General features: G+C 38.4%; 1 protein-coding gene across 14 annotated transcripts in view; it reads left to right on the plus strand.

The window, feature by feature from the left end:
- LOC137239669 (uncharacterized) overlaps positions 1-15,792 on the plus strand; it is a 148,892-nt gene that overhangs the window by 67,665 nt on the left and 65,435 nt on the right. For 5 of the 14 annotated variants that reach the window (XM_067765221.1, XM_067765220.1, XM_067765222.1 and 2 more), the window contains exon 2: positions 12,717-13,662. The exons of the other annotated variants lie outside the window; for them this stretch is intronic. In XM_067765221.1, the coding sequence (XP_067621322.1) occupies positions 13,181-13,662 (482 nt within the window). In that variant the 5' untranslated portion in view covers positions 12,717-13,180. The remainder of the gene's footprint in view (positions 1-12,716; positions 13,663-15,792) is intronic. 14 annotated transcript variants of the gene reach the window in all.

A 15,792-nucleotide genomic window follows, 5' to 3' on the forward strand; every position in this document is an offset into this window, starting at 1 on the left:
CTCAATATTTCGAAGGCTGAGTAGAATATCACCCTATCTCGGCTGCGAAACCACCCTATCTGAGATTATTTTCCAGAAACCTTTATCGGAATTTGTTTCAATGACGCCATGTCTCAGAATTCGGTTGAAGAACGGCCTATCTAATAAAGTTTGCATAAATGCCCCAGCTAATGTCAAATTGTATTAATCTAAATTCTTCTTAAATACAGTGATAGTCTGTGGCTTGTCTGCATAAATCTGCGACTTAAAGTAACCCCAAAGAATGATGTCTGGGATTATTATCCTGCTAATTTGTTTTGGCCAAAGCAGAAGGCCCAAAATGCTAGATTAACGCTGCCAAGAAAAACTTCCTTGACAACACCCATTGTGACCTGTGCTCTGCGTGCGATGGTATCGCCATATTTAAACCAATGTTAGCAAGTTCACCAAGCCCTACTCATCCAAGTTTTGCCGGAATTATCTATTTATATTGGTACAGTAGCGTTCGTTACTACACATTCGCTACTTTTCGTAACCACTTAAGTAAAAATGCGCCTCGGCGTTCATAATGCATCTCGTCACAAGAGGACGCTCTTCTTTTTTGAGATTAAAAATGGCTTGTTTGTAATGCATATTTGTCATTAAAGGTCATCAGGCATTGACGTCTTGCTTAGTTTGCACTATACACGAGAGTATGTGTAAGGCTCTCAATGAAATGCACTGGAGAATCCCTCTTATGTGTCACGTAGTCTTATTGATATTTCCTCGTTCGCTCTGCCGATCGATTAGTCTGGTAGCTGCCACACTTAAGATCTCGTGAGGTTTCAGTCGATTCCAGTAACGTAGCTACGCGAAGGAACGTTTTGCTAGGTGGCGTAGCACCATTTGGAGAACGATACCAACACCCACCGGTCGATTACACTGTGGGGCAAAGTACACAAATTCGAAACCACTTTTTTCGACGTTCACTTATGTAATAAGGCACACCAAGCATATAAACACGGTGCGCCTAGAACTTCAATAACTTAACCACTATGAAGAAGCGCAAAACCCGAAGTCCCGAGAGAAACATTACAAGGCACCACTACATTGGTGGACTGACGAAACAGCGGATTCCGGTGCGGGTTTAACTAAGACTAAGAACAAAGAGCCAAAGTTGAAAAAAGTGAACTGTGCTAATAAATAGCACTCTCCCTTTGGGCTTTGTACCATGGCGAAGATCTATTCTGGTTTACAGACGTTTCGTCGTAGAGACAAGTCACCGACTTGGGTAGTATGACCCGTTCCAGAACAATTCTACCGCAAGACCTGACCCGATTCTATGGCAGTCAGAGGTTTAGTTCGAGTAGTACACTGATTTGTTGTTGCTTTTTCGATAGAGTGATGGATTGATGTTTATTGGAATGATTTTCCGTCTTCCCTTGTCAAATTTGGTTTAGAGACAAACCTGTTTCGGCGTTGTTATATGTTCTAAGTGTATGAACGAAGACTGACACCAAATTCTTCTGATCATCACCTAACTTTTCGCAGCATTGGTAACTCTTCAATACTTTTGTAAAGGAAAACATCGTATAGATCAATCTTACTGAGCAAACTTGTAGTTCAGAAGTAAAAAATATTAGAAAATGTTTGTAGAAACTATTTTGACCTCTCGATCTTTATGTTTGATGCTAAACAAGAATATGCGCAAAACTTACGCAAGTGCATACAGTAGCCACCTTTTTGCACTCTTAGGCTTTCTGATAGATGGAATGATAAGTTTTTCGTTAAAATTTCTTGGCATATATTTAGTTTTGATTTAGGTTCTTTAATAATTTATAAAATAGGTATGTATTTGTTTACATTAGGGTAGTCGCAACTAGAAGCGGATTTAAGTTTTAGGCGGTACACGTCCTTGTAAGGATTTGGAGTTTCAAAATATAGTTTAAATTGCACCTAGAAAATAACCAAAAATTCAGAAGTTGTTTTATGAAAAAATAAAAAAGAATATAACTGATCTTTTTTCACGATCCCGCTTTCTTTGGCATGAGGCTGGCGACAGAGTGGAAGCGAGAAGCTTTGCTAAAATATAAAGATAGAAAGTTATGAAGATAAGTTCCTATGGAAAATTGTAAAAATTGTCAGAACATATAAAATTAGAAATAGCTTCTCGCCACGCATAGCTTATAGCGAACACTCTGCCATCCCGTGCGGCGAGATTTGATTGTAACTACTAACTTGACAGTTTAATTGTGTAGAACAGTTCCAACTTTTTGGTTTATTCGCATTTAAATAATAGAGGAAAATGTTCGTTCTGTATTTATCTACACCTAAAACACACTATAAATTAAAACAAAAATGTAATGAAAATAAAATAAAACAAGTAAGGAAGGCTAAGTTCGGGTGTAACCGAACATTATATACTCAGCTGAGAGCTTTGGAGACAAAATAAGGGAAAATCACCATTTAGCAAAATGAACCTAGGGTAACCGTGGAATATGTTTGTATGATATGTGTATCAAATGAAAGGTGTTAATGATTATTTAAAACGTAATGGGCCTTAGTTCTATAGGTGGACGCCTTTTCGAGATATCGCAATAAGGGTGGACCAGGGGTGACTCTAGAATGTGTTTGTACGATATGGGTATCAAATTAAAAGTATTAATGAGGGTTTTAAAAGGGAGTAGCCCTTAGTTGTATATGTGAAGGCGTTTTCGAGATATCGACCAAAATGTGGACCAGAGTGGCCCATAACATCATCTGTCGGGTACCGCTAATTTATTTATATATATAATACAACGAACAGCATTCCTGCCAAGATTCCAAGGGCTTTTGATTTCGCCCTGCAGAACTTCTTCATTTTCTTCTACTTAATATGGTAGGTGTCACACCCATTTTACAAAGTTTTTTCTAAAGTTATATTTTGCGTCAATAAAACAATACAATTACCATGTTTCATCTCTTGTTTCATATTTGGTACAGAATTATGGCATTTTTTTCATTTTTCGTAATTTTCGATATCGGAAAAGTGGGCGTGGTCATAATCGGATTTCGGCCATATTTTATACCAAGATAAAGTGACTTCAGATAAGTACGTGAACTAAGTTTAGTTAAGATATATCGTTTTTTGCGCAAGTTATCGTGTTAACGGCCGAGCTGAAGGACAGACGGTCGACTGTGTATAAAAACTGGGCGTGGCTTCAACCGATTTCGCCAATTTTCACAGAAAACAGTTATCGTCATAGAATCTATGTCCCTACCAAATTTCATAAGGATTGGTAAATTTTTGTTCGACTTATGGCATTAAAAGTATTCTAGACAAATTAAATGAAAAAGGGCGGAGTTACGCCCATTTTGAAATTTTCTTTTATCTTTGTATTTTGTTGCACCATATCATTACTGGAGTCGAATGTTGACATAATTTACTTTTATACTGTAAAGATATTAAATTTTTTGTTAAAATTTGATTTAAAAAAAAAAATTTTTTAAGTGGGCGTGTTCGTCATCCGATTTCGCTAATTTTTATTTAGCAGACATACAGTAATAGGAGTAACGTGCCCACCAAATTTCATCATGATATCTTCAACGACTGCCAAATTACAGCTTCCAAAACTTTTAAATTACCTTCTTTTAAAAATGGGCGGTGCTCCGCCCATTGTCCAAAATTTTTCTAATTTTCTATTTTGCGTCATAAGGTCAACGCACCTACCAAATTTAATCGCTTTATCCGTCTTTGGTAATGAATTATCGCGCTTTTTCGGTTTTTCGAAATTTTCGATATCGAAAAAGTGGGCATGGTTGTAGTCCGATTTCGTTCATTTTAAACAGCGATCTGAGATGAGCGCCCAGGAACCTACATACCAAATTTCATCAAGATACCTCACAATTTACTCAAGTTATCGTATTTACAGACGGACGGACAGACGGACATGGCTAAATGAATTTCTTTTTTCACCCAGATTATTTTGATATATAGAAGTCTTTATCTATCTCGATTAGTTTACGCCGTTACGGATTACCGTTATGCGAACAAAGTTAATATACTCTGTGAGCTCTGCTCAGCTGAGTATAAAAACAAAAAGCAAACCATTGTTAAAAAAAATTTAAGCACTTCCTTTATATAAATGGCCAAAAATCAGCGAAAAATTTCTCCTTATATAAAGACATATTCTTGCTAAAATTTTATTTTTAAATTTGCAAAAATATTTATTAGAAGTAACAATATAAATTTGGAGCGCACATTAATTTGAGTGGAAAGTTGGGAGGAAAGGAGATATTATTAGTCAATCAATTGCGCTCCACATTTATATTTTTACTTCTCATAAATATTTTTGCAATTTCTATGTCAAAATATAAAAATCAAAGTTTAGCAAAAATATGTCTTTATATAAGAAGACATTTTCGCTAATTTTTGTCCATTTATATAAAGGAAGTGCGTAACATGTTTTTATTAAATTTTTGTTTTCTTCTTTTCTTACATTTTCTCGGTGTCTTAACCTATCTGTTAAGTTTTACGCTTGTAGCTCAATGAAAACTTATATAAAAATCAATCCCAAAATTCCCTCCGTCCCGTTTGATTTTTGTAAATATCTCAGTCCGTGCGCCCCTAGCGAAACTTTTTGTATTGTGTCATCGGCTGTCATCGACCTCTGAATTAAGTTCTAAATTTTTAGCCTCTAGCTCATCGAGAAGTTACTTAAAACAAGGTTTCAAATTACCAAATTATCTAATTTTATCTTTCGATCCGTGCGCCACCTAACGGAATTTTTTCTCCTTTTGTCCCTTTGTCACGGTGTCTTAACTTGTCTCTGAGGTTTCATGTTTGTAGCTCAATGAGAAGTTACTTTAAAATCGATCTCGCAACACCAAATTTTCAAATGCTTATCTAAATATTTCGATCCGTGCGCCACCTAACGGAGGTTTTCCCCTTTTCTTAAATTTTCTCGGCGACTTATCCTATCTGTGAAGTTTTACAGTTGTAGCTCAATGAGAACTTACATAAAAATCAATCCCAAAATTCCCTCCGTTTCGTAAGATTTTTCTAAATATCTCATCCCGTGCGCCCCTAGCGAATCTGCGAATCTTTTTGTAAACAAAAACGGTGTTTTTTTTTAAATTCATAACTTTTTTTTTCAGTTGGATGAAACAATTTGAAAAAATTCTGAAAAACGTCTTTCGTAAGCTAGAAAAAGAAGAACAACTTTCAGCCAATTCTAAAGGGGTCGGGTTTAAAATTGGTCGAAATGGGATGGAATACCCCATATATATAGGTGGATAAGTATGTACATATAAATTTATTAAAGGTGTGTAAGACAGAATGAAAAATTTGTTCCGCTTCGAAACCTTTAGCAATTTCCCGTGAACTCTGGCACATTTTTTTGCTTATGCCATTTTAATACTTCTTTTTTGTGTCTACATACATATTTACTTAAACCTACATATATTTAGATATTTAAATGCAAAGTGTGTGAGCACCTCATTGCACTTTTTCATATAAATTAATTTTATTTATGCCGAATAACTTGTGGCATTTTTCTGACATGGACGTCGTACATACAATTGTTCGCTTGAGCTGCGCCACCACCGGCACCACCAACGCCATGACTGAACAAAAAACGTTAGTAGAGGTGAGGATGCACAATTGTTGTATACCTGTAGATTGCCTGCCAAGCGGAGGCCCAGCGGCGGTGGTAGTGTTATTGATATGCATGGACGTGATGAATCATCATGGCAATGAATTTATACAGAAATTTATGAAGAACACACGCATCTATAGAAGATATCCCTCAATGACCGGCGCTGTAAGGCATGTGTATATTGGGGTGGGTACATTTTTAGCGATATGTGAGGCAGGCACAGAAAACGATATAGGAAAGCTAAATATTATAATAAGATCGAAAAGGACAGAAACAGGAAGGAGGTATGAAAAATGAATGTGGAGCGCGATAAGATAAAGCTTTTGTAAGGAGCAGATAGAATTCATTCCTAGCAATTAAAAATAAAATAAATAAATAGAGGACGTGATAACCTCCGGAGTGACTTTAAGCTGAGCTGCTCTTCCAATTTGCGTCGTGGCCCTTTTAATTTTGTCGACAAATTGGCGGGACGCTACATGTTTTCCACCGACTCCGAAAGGCATCTGCCAGGCAGATAAGTTTTTACTGATGATGCCAGATATACACTCGGAGTATATGTCAAATGACAGCCGAGAGGCGACTACGTTTAGAAAAACTTTCTTCTAGTTGAAAAAACTTGTTTCTAAAATTTTGACGTTGCTTTTCCCAGTGCTTAACCCAGGATCTTCGATGTGGTAGGCGGAGCACGCTACCAGCACACAACGGCGGGCACCATTTTGGCAATTGGGTGGAGAGAAAAAAATTAAAATGAAAATAAAGGGCGTAAAGTCTAGAGAAGGGAAAAAGGAAAAGAAATTGAGAGTCCGGAAGGGAAAGTTATAGTGAAAATGATTTGAAGTTGCCAAGAGTGAGGAGATATATGCACAGAGATAGTAGAATGGGGCGAGAGAAAGTTATGTATTGTTATTGTTAGTGTAAGCCCAAACCGAGCGACGATGACGATTAGGAGCATCTTCCCTTATTCGCATGCCATTGCCTTACCAGCATTCGCATTGAACTTTTTTTCGCTAAAAAATTTCGAGGTCTATTTGAGGCCAAAAACTCGTGATGTGGTTCTATATGGCCGTGGCAATGGACAAACAGTACAATATTAAAAAGACAAAAGAGTACAGCGAGCAACCTTCGGAGGGGTAGCAAGTGCGCAAAGGTGGTGTCCAATTGACGAAGTAATTGCGCTCCTAAACCGGCTACTTCTAAACCTTCACATATGTGAAATTGCAACTTATTCGGCAGTAAGACTACGTCAGTCTGACTATTGAAATTCTAGGCAGTATGGTCACAGTAGTATCCTCAGAGGGCTTGCTGATCAGATTATCAGATTATCGCATGATATCACTAACTTAACCATGTGTCATAAGGTTAGGTTCCCTTCAAGAATGGACTGGGTGCAAAACAAGAACGTAATTTCACTTTACCAAACGCTCCAAAATAGATTGCAGTGTGAAAACGGGTGTCTTCTGTGTCGCTGTCAGTACGTCTACCCAACATTGCTAGTGTCTTCAAAGCGGAAGTTTGGATATATAGAGGACATGTATGCGCCTGTCGGAGGACTCGGTGAAAAGGCACGAAATATGCGTTTGCTCACTTAGCCGAGCAGTGATAATGAGCTCATCCTTTACTTGGTCAAAGACCGTAAGTAGCTGCAAGAAGTCGGTTAAAGCCGCAGCTAACTTCCCAAATACACCGCTTATTTGGGTTTCTGGTCACAGGAACATTGCGAGTAAGTGAGAAATCAACCGAACTTGCAAAGGAAGGTACACTGCTGTCAAAAGTCCATACATGACAGTTTGCAGGAGATAGCGGTCTCCAGCTGGTGCTCCTCGGACACCTGCAACATCACCAAGCAAAATTTGCCTACTACGATAGTATGAGTATATAGGAACTGTTAACAGGTGAAGAAAGTAAATATTTATAATCACTGCCACAATCAAAAGACACTTTCCGCTTGGCCTGCAAAATATGGGGAACCCATTTAACAGCATTTGCAGAAGATGCGGCGAGAAGGGCAGCATAGAAGCAGGCACACACTACCTGAGTGCATTCCCAGCTCTAGCACACACTCGGTTTTAAACTATGGACAGTTTCATGATGTCGGAACATCAGAAATTTGCTAAATAGTACGTAAAAGACCATCAGCAGGATCATTGACCGCACCAAATGGTTCGGCACACCTATTAGCCTACTACAAATAATAGTAATTGGTTGCAGGGAAAAGTTTATGCAACCTACCAATCAACGCCCAGTTCACTGTCTCTTGCAGCTTTATCATCTATAATGCTGAGGAATGCATATATCAGGCCCGTTATCATCAGAGAATTTATGAAGCGCGATTTTTGTTAGTCGAGGGAGGACTTCAACTGTAAATTGACTACTCATCTCAAAGTACGGTGGTAATGGTGCTTCACAAATAAAAAATAGTGACACTAATTAGAAATATGTCGCCAAAGTGGCACACCCTAATATAAAGTTATATATTTTCATAGAAACACGTATGCTTATCTGTGGTTACAGCAAATGCTTGGCTGCTGAAATTAAGAATGAACGCTCTCACACATTGTCTACAGATTGCACGCTCCCTACTGAAATCAATCGTCTATTTGGCTCCTGCCTTCTGTGAGCCTGCCAACCGCATTTACCTTGTACCAGAAACATAGCAGCCACCTACATATTTTTCTTTTACTACAAACATATCTACCTGTCGACAAGCATTAAAACAATAACAATACATATTTGCTTTGACTGCGCTGTTAACCCAAAGGCAACCACTAAATGTCAGCATGATCAGACGAACAGACAACTCATACATCATACATACATACATAGATATAAGATAATGTGGCATTGTGTAAAAGAAAAATGTAGATATACGATTAATCGCACTAAAAGGTTTTGTCTCACGCTCAAAAAATGTTTATCGCATTTTCTACTCCATTAAGTAGAACTTTTCATGATCACATTGAAATATGATTTTTGTTTCCTTTTAGCGATATTGTCACTGTGACGTGATGTGATCATGAATAATTTTGATTTTTTTTTATTATACATACATACTTACTTCTGCTTACTAAGCAAGTATGACCGATCAGCTGGCGATCGTTGGAAATCATACTCAAACGTTATGTGCGGTATGAGTCAGCTTTATTTCCCAAAAAAATTGCTTAATATAGGTAATTGAATGAAATGAGTTCGCCGGGACCACAAGTAAGCTCAAGAATGTGGTATAAAGCAGCGCACAGGCGCACGATCAATGATCATGAAGATCAATTTTCATATGATTAGTCATTTGTGTGGTCAGTTTTAGGTCTGCATATTGGTCAGCGAGAGATTTAGAAACCAATAACACTTCACACATACATAAGTGCATTAAAGCTAAAGCCGATCTTCATAAATGTTCATAACGCGATACTCACTGATCTTAAAAGCTTATTTAACATTCGCGCTTTAAGCTTATTACCTCCAATGTGATTGAGTTGTGCGTATTTCACGACAGCTTGACCTCACTTTGCGTGTGAATTTATTGCTTTTTTTTATTTTACTCTTTAGTAATTTGTTAGGCTTTCGCCGCGTCTGATCGTTTGTTATGGATTTTCTTTGAAATCTGTGTCAGCTGTTTGCAAAACTCTTTAATATCCTGTTCACAGTTCAATGCATTATTTAGTTCAGCGCTTTGAGCTGTATTTATTGGTAGCCATCAATTTTTATGATCCATAAAAATCATTGGCTGCACTGAAGTATCATGATGTCGTAAGTCTATGTGCTTAACCGCAGAAGTTTTATGAATAATGAATTTTCCCGTTAAATACGATTTGATAATAATTTAATCAAGCCAAGCGTTATTTTCATGGAGTAAAAAGCTCTAAGCTGGTAGCTAGTGAGGCTGAGTTAGGAGCGGTACTCCGCAGGCCGTTGTTATAACACCATTGCTGTGGCTGCAAGGGCCAGGCAGGGATTACTGATAAAGCTAAATGGGTGGGTATATACCGGTGGACTTAGCGTGATCCTGTCAAGCATAGAAAAAGTGTTCTTTATAACTCATATGACAGTCCATAGTTTTATCTGACCTTCTCTCAACAGTCAAGAGTTAAAGAGTTAAGGCTTTATACTAATACAAAGTACCAGGAGTTCACTACTTAGGTTAATTCGAGGCGAAATACAGAGCGTAAAGTCAAACGGAATTATAGGGCTCTGAATATAGTACGATCCGGAGGCCAATTAGACCGTGCCTTTCAGATGCTCTCAAGGTGAAAATAAATATGTAACCGACCGATGTCTTTGCAAGAAAAAACGCTAGCTTAGAGTACCCTTAGGCAATGGGTGTTGGATATCCAGAACGACCAGACATCCATAAGGCACAGACGAGTTTTGTTCAATGTTATTGGAAGGAAAGAGTCGAAGTTGAAATTTGATCAGGGATTGGATATCTCAATTTGCAGGGTCGAATTCAAAATGATATGTGGAGTTGCAGCAGTATTCTTTGTAACAATCCGGTATGGTCGGCATATAGTAGGCATGTTTACCATTTTTGGTAGAAATTTGCTGGCAACGGTAAAAGGTACCGGAAACAGGTTGGGGCTTATTCCTCTATACATGCCTCCACTGTAAGAATGAAAGCGTCAGACACAAACGGGAGGCATTTTATTCGCGAGACAATCGCCTACTGCGAGCGCGCTTCTAAAATAGTTTATCACTTCCCCGTATCCTACATAGACTCTTTACTCTCAATTATTCTATTCTTGTCTTGAGTTATCATCTTTAATTGGTATGCCAGAAAACTCGGTATGATTGCATTCTATGGTTCTCACCAGCGTTCCAACGGGGCCAGGTCGTGTACTAAATTAGGGCTTCTCTTCATAACCTACCTTTTCAGAGATCCGCCGTTTAGCTGACCATTCACCAAGCCACCAGGCACTTGGTATCGATCCCTTATCCGTTTGGATGTAGACGCGATATTTACCGTTCCACCGGTTACTTGGCTACTAAATCACCAACGCACTGATTGTTCTCCATCGGCTCACCATTAAAGAATCCCGCGGTTATTTGGCATCGCTCCGCTGGGCCTTTGGAACATCGACTTATCGGTTACCGATTCACGGATTATTAAACATGGTGCGCCGATTCACCGACCCTAACCGTAGTTACAACATAGCTGCCAAACTACCGTGCTCCAGTCCCACCGGCCCTTTGGGCACCTGTTGCAATCAACTAGTCACTTGAACTGCTGTTCACTAATTCTAGAGGCAGGTCTGGGGAATACGCCAACTCTTTCACCGTTCATCCCTCATACCGGGCGTTGTGCATTGTCCACCAATTACACATCTGCTTCTCAAAGAAAAGGCATCTGCAACGCGATGAATTTTTGGTGAGAAGCTGGCAGAAATACACTCAGATTATTTGCCAACCAACTGCCGAGGAACGACCTTACTTAGAAATATCTTTTCCAGTTGAAAAAACTTTTTCTAAAGATTTTAATGTTGCTTTTTTAATGTTCCAAGGTCTTTAACCTTCGGTGTGGTAACCGAGATAGCTACCACCACACACCGGCGGTAGCGCGGTAAGTATTGTTTGCTTCAAGTAATACCGGTAACAGGCGATGACTGATGCCTAATGACACTTGGCGGTCAAGACTTCCTCCAACTGTCTCTCCCAATTCAGTGGAGGTCTTCCTCCCTCCTTCGTGTGCTTCCAAACTACAGTATCGATTCTTCTACGTCCAGAGCGTCTTCGTCCATTCGCATAACATAACCTAATCGAAACCTTTGGTTTTTTATTCGCTAGACTATCTTCATATCCGCGTAAAGCTCATCATTATACCTCCTTTGATACTCGCCGTCGGCATCACGAACAGAGCCATAAATCTTCCGGAGAACTTTTCCCTCGAACACTCCAGGAGCCATCTCACCTTCTCTTAACATGGTCAATGATTCCGAGCCATACATCAGGACAGGTATGATTAGCGACTTGTAGAGCGTGATTTTTGTTCGCCGAGGGAGGACTGTAGTTTTCAGTAGGTATTGCAACGGCGTACATATTTACAAAGTTGCCACTCAGCTACAATTGCCACGGCGTACATATTTACAAGGTTGCCACTCAGCTACAATTGCCACATAAGCATTTGCATAAAATGTTGTATATTGATAATATGCTACAACCAAGCGTTTTCAGATTCGGTGTTGCGGCTTAGGATGATTGCACAAGGTTGCCACCTATTGCACATTGAACAAATTTAAGTGAGATATGCCAAAATCGATATCAAACGAAAGGTTTTTCACGTCATATTTGTATGTAGTGTTGCCACCTAACTTTATCATATTTATTGCTTTGTATATCCGATATCTCGAAGATTTTAGTCGCTGCATTCAAAGCTCTCTTGTCGCATTTTTGAAAGTTAGTGAAAAATCTGGGCCCGTATTAGGTGTTACGATCAGTGATGGAAAACATTTTCACTCAAGCGATGACTACGCAACTGTCAAACTATTTCGAACAATTTTATCAAGTTATGGATCTAACGAATTCTATTTGTCGCTAGTTCGCATATGCCATTAATCCGATCCACCATTTCAGAGCTATTGTGATTTAAAAAATTTGTTTGGATCACGGATCGTAACACGTAATACGGGCCCTGTATGAAATATGCCAAAATGACTTTCAAACTAAAGTTAGGGTTGCCAGCTAGTATTAATTATATATTTTTGTAAAGCAGCTGTAGAATTTCTGAAGCAAAGTTAAAACACGCCCAGCTAAGCGCGGTCACCCAGACACTCTTCATCGACTCTGATCATTTTGATATACAACTACAACTGGGTATAAAAAAATGTTCATTAAACAAATGAACTAAAACAGAAGATGTGCAATAAAATCAAATATTTTCCAAACACGTGCCATAAATTGTTGCTGTTGTAGGCTGTGTGGCAAATTCAAGTACATATGTACCTAATGTGTTAGAATAGTGATAGAATAATTTGTTGTTGTAAGACTGCAGTAAAGTGAAATACTTGTAATGTGTAAAGGAATTCCAGCGGCACCCACACTTCAACTACTAATTAATTGAACGTTTTATGAGCTGATTTTTTTCTCATTGAAAAATTTAGAAAATGTTGAGGTAATTTATTATAAAATTTCTAGGCATAACAAAAAAAACAGGAAATCATACAATAACAATAACAGCATTAAGTGTTTATTAAAAACTCATAAAATCAATTGAACTGGAATAAATGAAATTAAAACGAAATCGAAGCAAATTCGCATAAAATTGCAAATAAAAAAAGTCTCACAACAATAACTTATAATAACGAGCAATTGTTGCTTATAGAACTACATAATTGAAAAAAAGAAAAAATTAAGTGATATACAGTGATTTCAAAAAGCACTGAATTACCGAGCAAACGAAGTGACTACAAAATCAACCAAGTAACCAATTGAAGTGAATTTATTTTGCCAACTTTTTTTGCACCAGTGAAATTGTATGTCCAACAACAATAAGTGATTAAAAGATCTGAGTACATAGCCTGCGCGAACAGTCCAAAACATAAAGTTTAATTTGCATTTTTAATTCAAACGTAAAAACGCAGCCGGCGACCAAGTGAAAAATGGCCACCACCATGCAACATGCTGTTACACCAACGGCCTCGCCCACTCCCGCTGCCAACACTACAAACTCGCCAGCAAATCCTCAACTAAAACGGATTGTTTATTCAAAATATCGTGAACTCTTGGGTTCATATAATAACAAAGCGAATGCAATTATTGAAACTTTACCCTCTTATATGGTGCGGGAGGATCGCGGCTTTCATTGTGAGCCCAATACATCAGCAGACGCAACAACAACGCCGGTCGTATCAGCAACATCAATTAATGCAGCCAAAACCATTGCAACATTGCCAAGACGGCAACCTACAACAATAACTGCCCCGTCTATAACCAAGCCAACAACAACACCAATTAATGCAACAGCAACAACAGCGCCCACTAATGGCATGGTTGCGACTAATACGGCGGCTGCATTACTACGTCAAGTTGCTGCGGCGGCCGCAGCAGCAGCTGCTGCACAGGGTGATCGTTTGAATGAATTGTAAGTGTGATTTTTTTATTGTAAACTAATTAATGTAAGGCGCGATAACCTCCGAAGAGATTTTAGGCCGAGCTTCTCTTCCAATTTGCATCGTGCTCCTCTTGATGTTTCCTAAAAATTGTCGGGATGGGACCTACATGTTTTATGCCGACTCCGAACGGCATCTGCAAGGCAAATGAGTTTTCACTGAAAGCTTTTCATGGCAGAAATACACTCCAAGTGCTTGCCAAACACTGCCGAGGGGCGACCCCGCGTGTTTTTTTAATTGACTCTACTGCCGATTACTAGAAGGCAATTAATAGATATTTTCCTTGTTTTCTACGTGTTTCGGCGCTATTTGAACCTTCATCCGGGAGTCTTTGAACTTCTTTTCTGTTGTCGCTTTCACTAGAAGACTAGCCATCAGGTTCATCAAATATTATCCGAAATACATGTAAACATCGCTCAATAAAGATATAATGTATAAGCCCCAAGCAGGAAAGGCGCGGACCCAACCGCGGCGGTGTAAAGTGTCCAAGAATGTGCAGGTCCCACAAAGTTTGACTAACAAAGTTACTCTTATTAGTAAAAAGATATCACTGTAGTCTTATGACGGGTATTCTGATTGGACTGGGCACTGCCTTCTGCTTTCACATTCTTGCAATGAAATGCGAGTTTCAGGAGAAAACTATAGGGCACATTTCGTGCTCATGTCCTACGCTCGCCAGGTTAAGACTCCTGCTATAAGCAGTGATACATATATCAGATCTAGAAGCTGCAAAAGGCATAAGTCCTATATAACTAGTAGCATTAACCAAGATGACGAAGTAATTTTATAACATACATCCTGGGATTTGATATGGTTTTTCAGGTTTATCGTTAAACAAATTTCTGGTAACACTATGGACTCATTCAGTGTGTGTGAGGTCGTCCCAGACTAGCCAGTTAAACCTAACATAACCGTGCCCCGAAAAGCAATCTTTGATAAACAAACGTTCGTTCGTTACAATGCAAAGTGGAAGTCTGAAGGCAAACATTTTAGTTAAAGTTACTCATTGCCGGCACGATCGTCAGCGCTGGAAAGGTTTCCTTTTCTCAGATCATTTGGTATTTAAATAAAGGTATCCATGGAAATTTTAGTAGAGTTTTAAACGATAGTTTCTTTGGAACTAACAACAGCATTTAGGGTATCCAATAAAATCAAATTTCTAGAGCTTGCCTCACATGCGACAAGAGTCCAAAATATTACATTCCAAAAACTCAAATTTTCAGAGCACACTTGAGATATCGACGGCTGAGTGGAATATCACACTATCTCGGCTTCCAGTTCAAAAACGTGCTATATGAGAATATTTTTCAAAAAATCCATATTTAAGAAAAAGCCTCATCTCAGGATTGGATTCAAGCACGTTTCAGCTAATGTGAAAATGTTTTGAAATATTGCTCAGATAGAGCGTTTTTAAAAAATATTCCCGACCATTCTCATAAACCCCACCAAGACAGAATCCAAATATAACGAAATCCCGATATAAAAAATTCCGCAAAGACAATATTCCAACAACATAATAACCGACTAGACGAAATCCTGACAACTCCACATCCCGACAACACACCATCTAATTTTACTAAAAAACACCGGGATTATAAATTTTCGGGATTTGGTCGTGTCTGGATAAAGTGTTTTAGAATTTTGTTTTTCGGGATTTTGTAAGTTTAGAATGCATTACATACCTTTTTGAATCAATCGAATCTGAGATGGGCCATTTTTGAAACAAATTCTGAAATCGGTCGTTTTTCAAACGTTTTCTTAGATAGGGTGTTTCCGAGACAACAGCCGAGGTGGAGTGTTATTCCAATCAGCACTCGATAGAATCTTCGTTTTTTGCGTTTATTAAGATGGCGTTATATAATTATTAAGATGGCGTTACTAACATATAATAGCATAACCCAGTATAACACAACACCTTAGAACATAAACAAAGTGATATGACATAAATATAATATTTTAAGACATAACATGACATAACGCGATTCAACATGGTATAACATAACAAACAAAACATATCACAAGTTTACGTTGCATAACACAAAGTAAAATAGAATGTTCAGTATAACACAACACCTCAGAACATAAACAAAGTGATATGCCAT

This window comes from Eurosta solidaginis, chromosome 2 (genome assembly GCF_040869045.1).
Source record: "Eurosta solidaginis isolate ZX-2024a chromosome 2, ASM4086904v1, whole genome shotgun sequence".
Taxonomy (NCBI): Eukaryota; Metazoa; Arthropoda; class Insecta; order Diptera; family Tephritidae; genus Eurosta; species Eurosta solidaginis.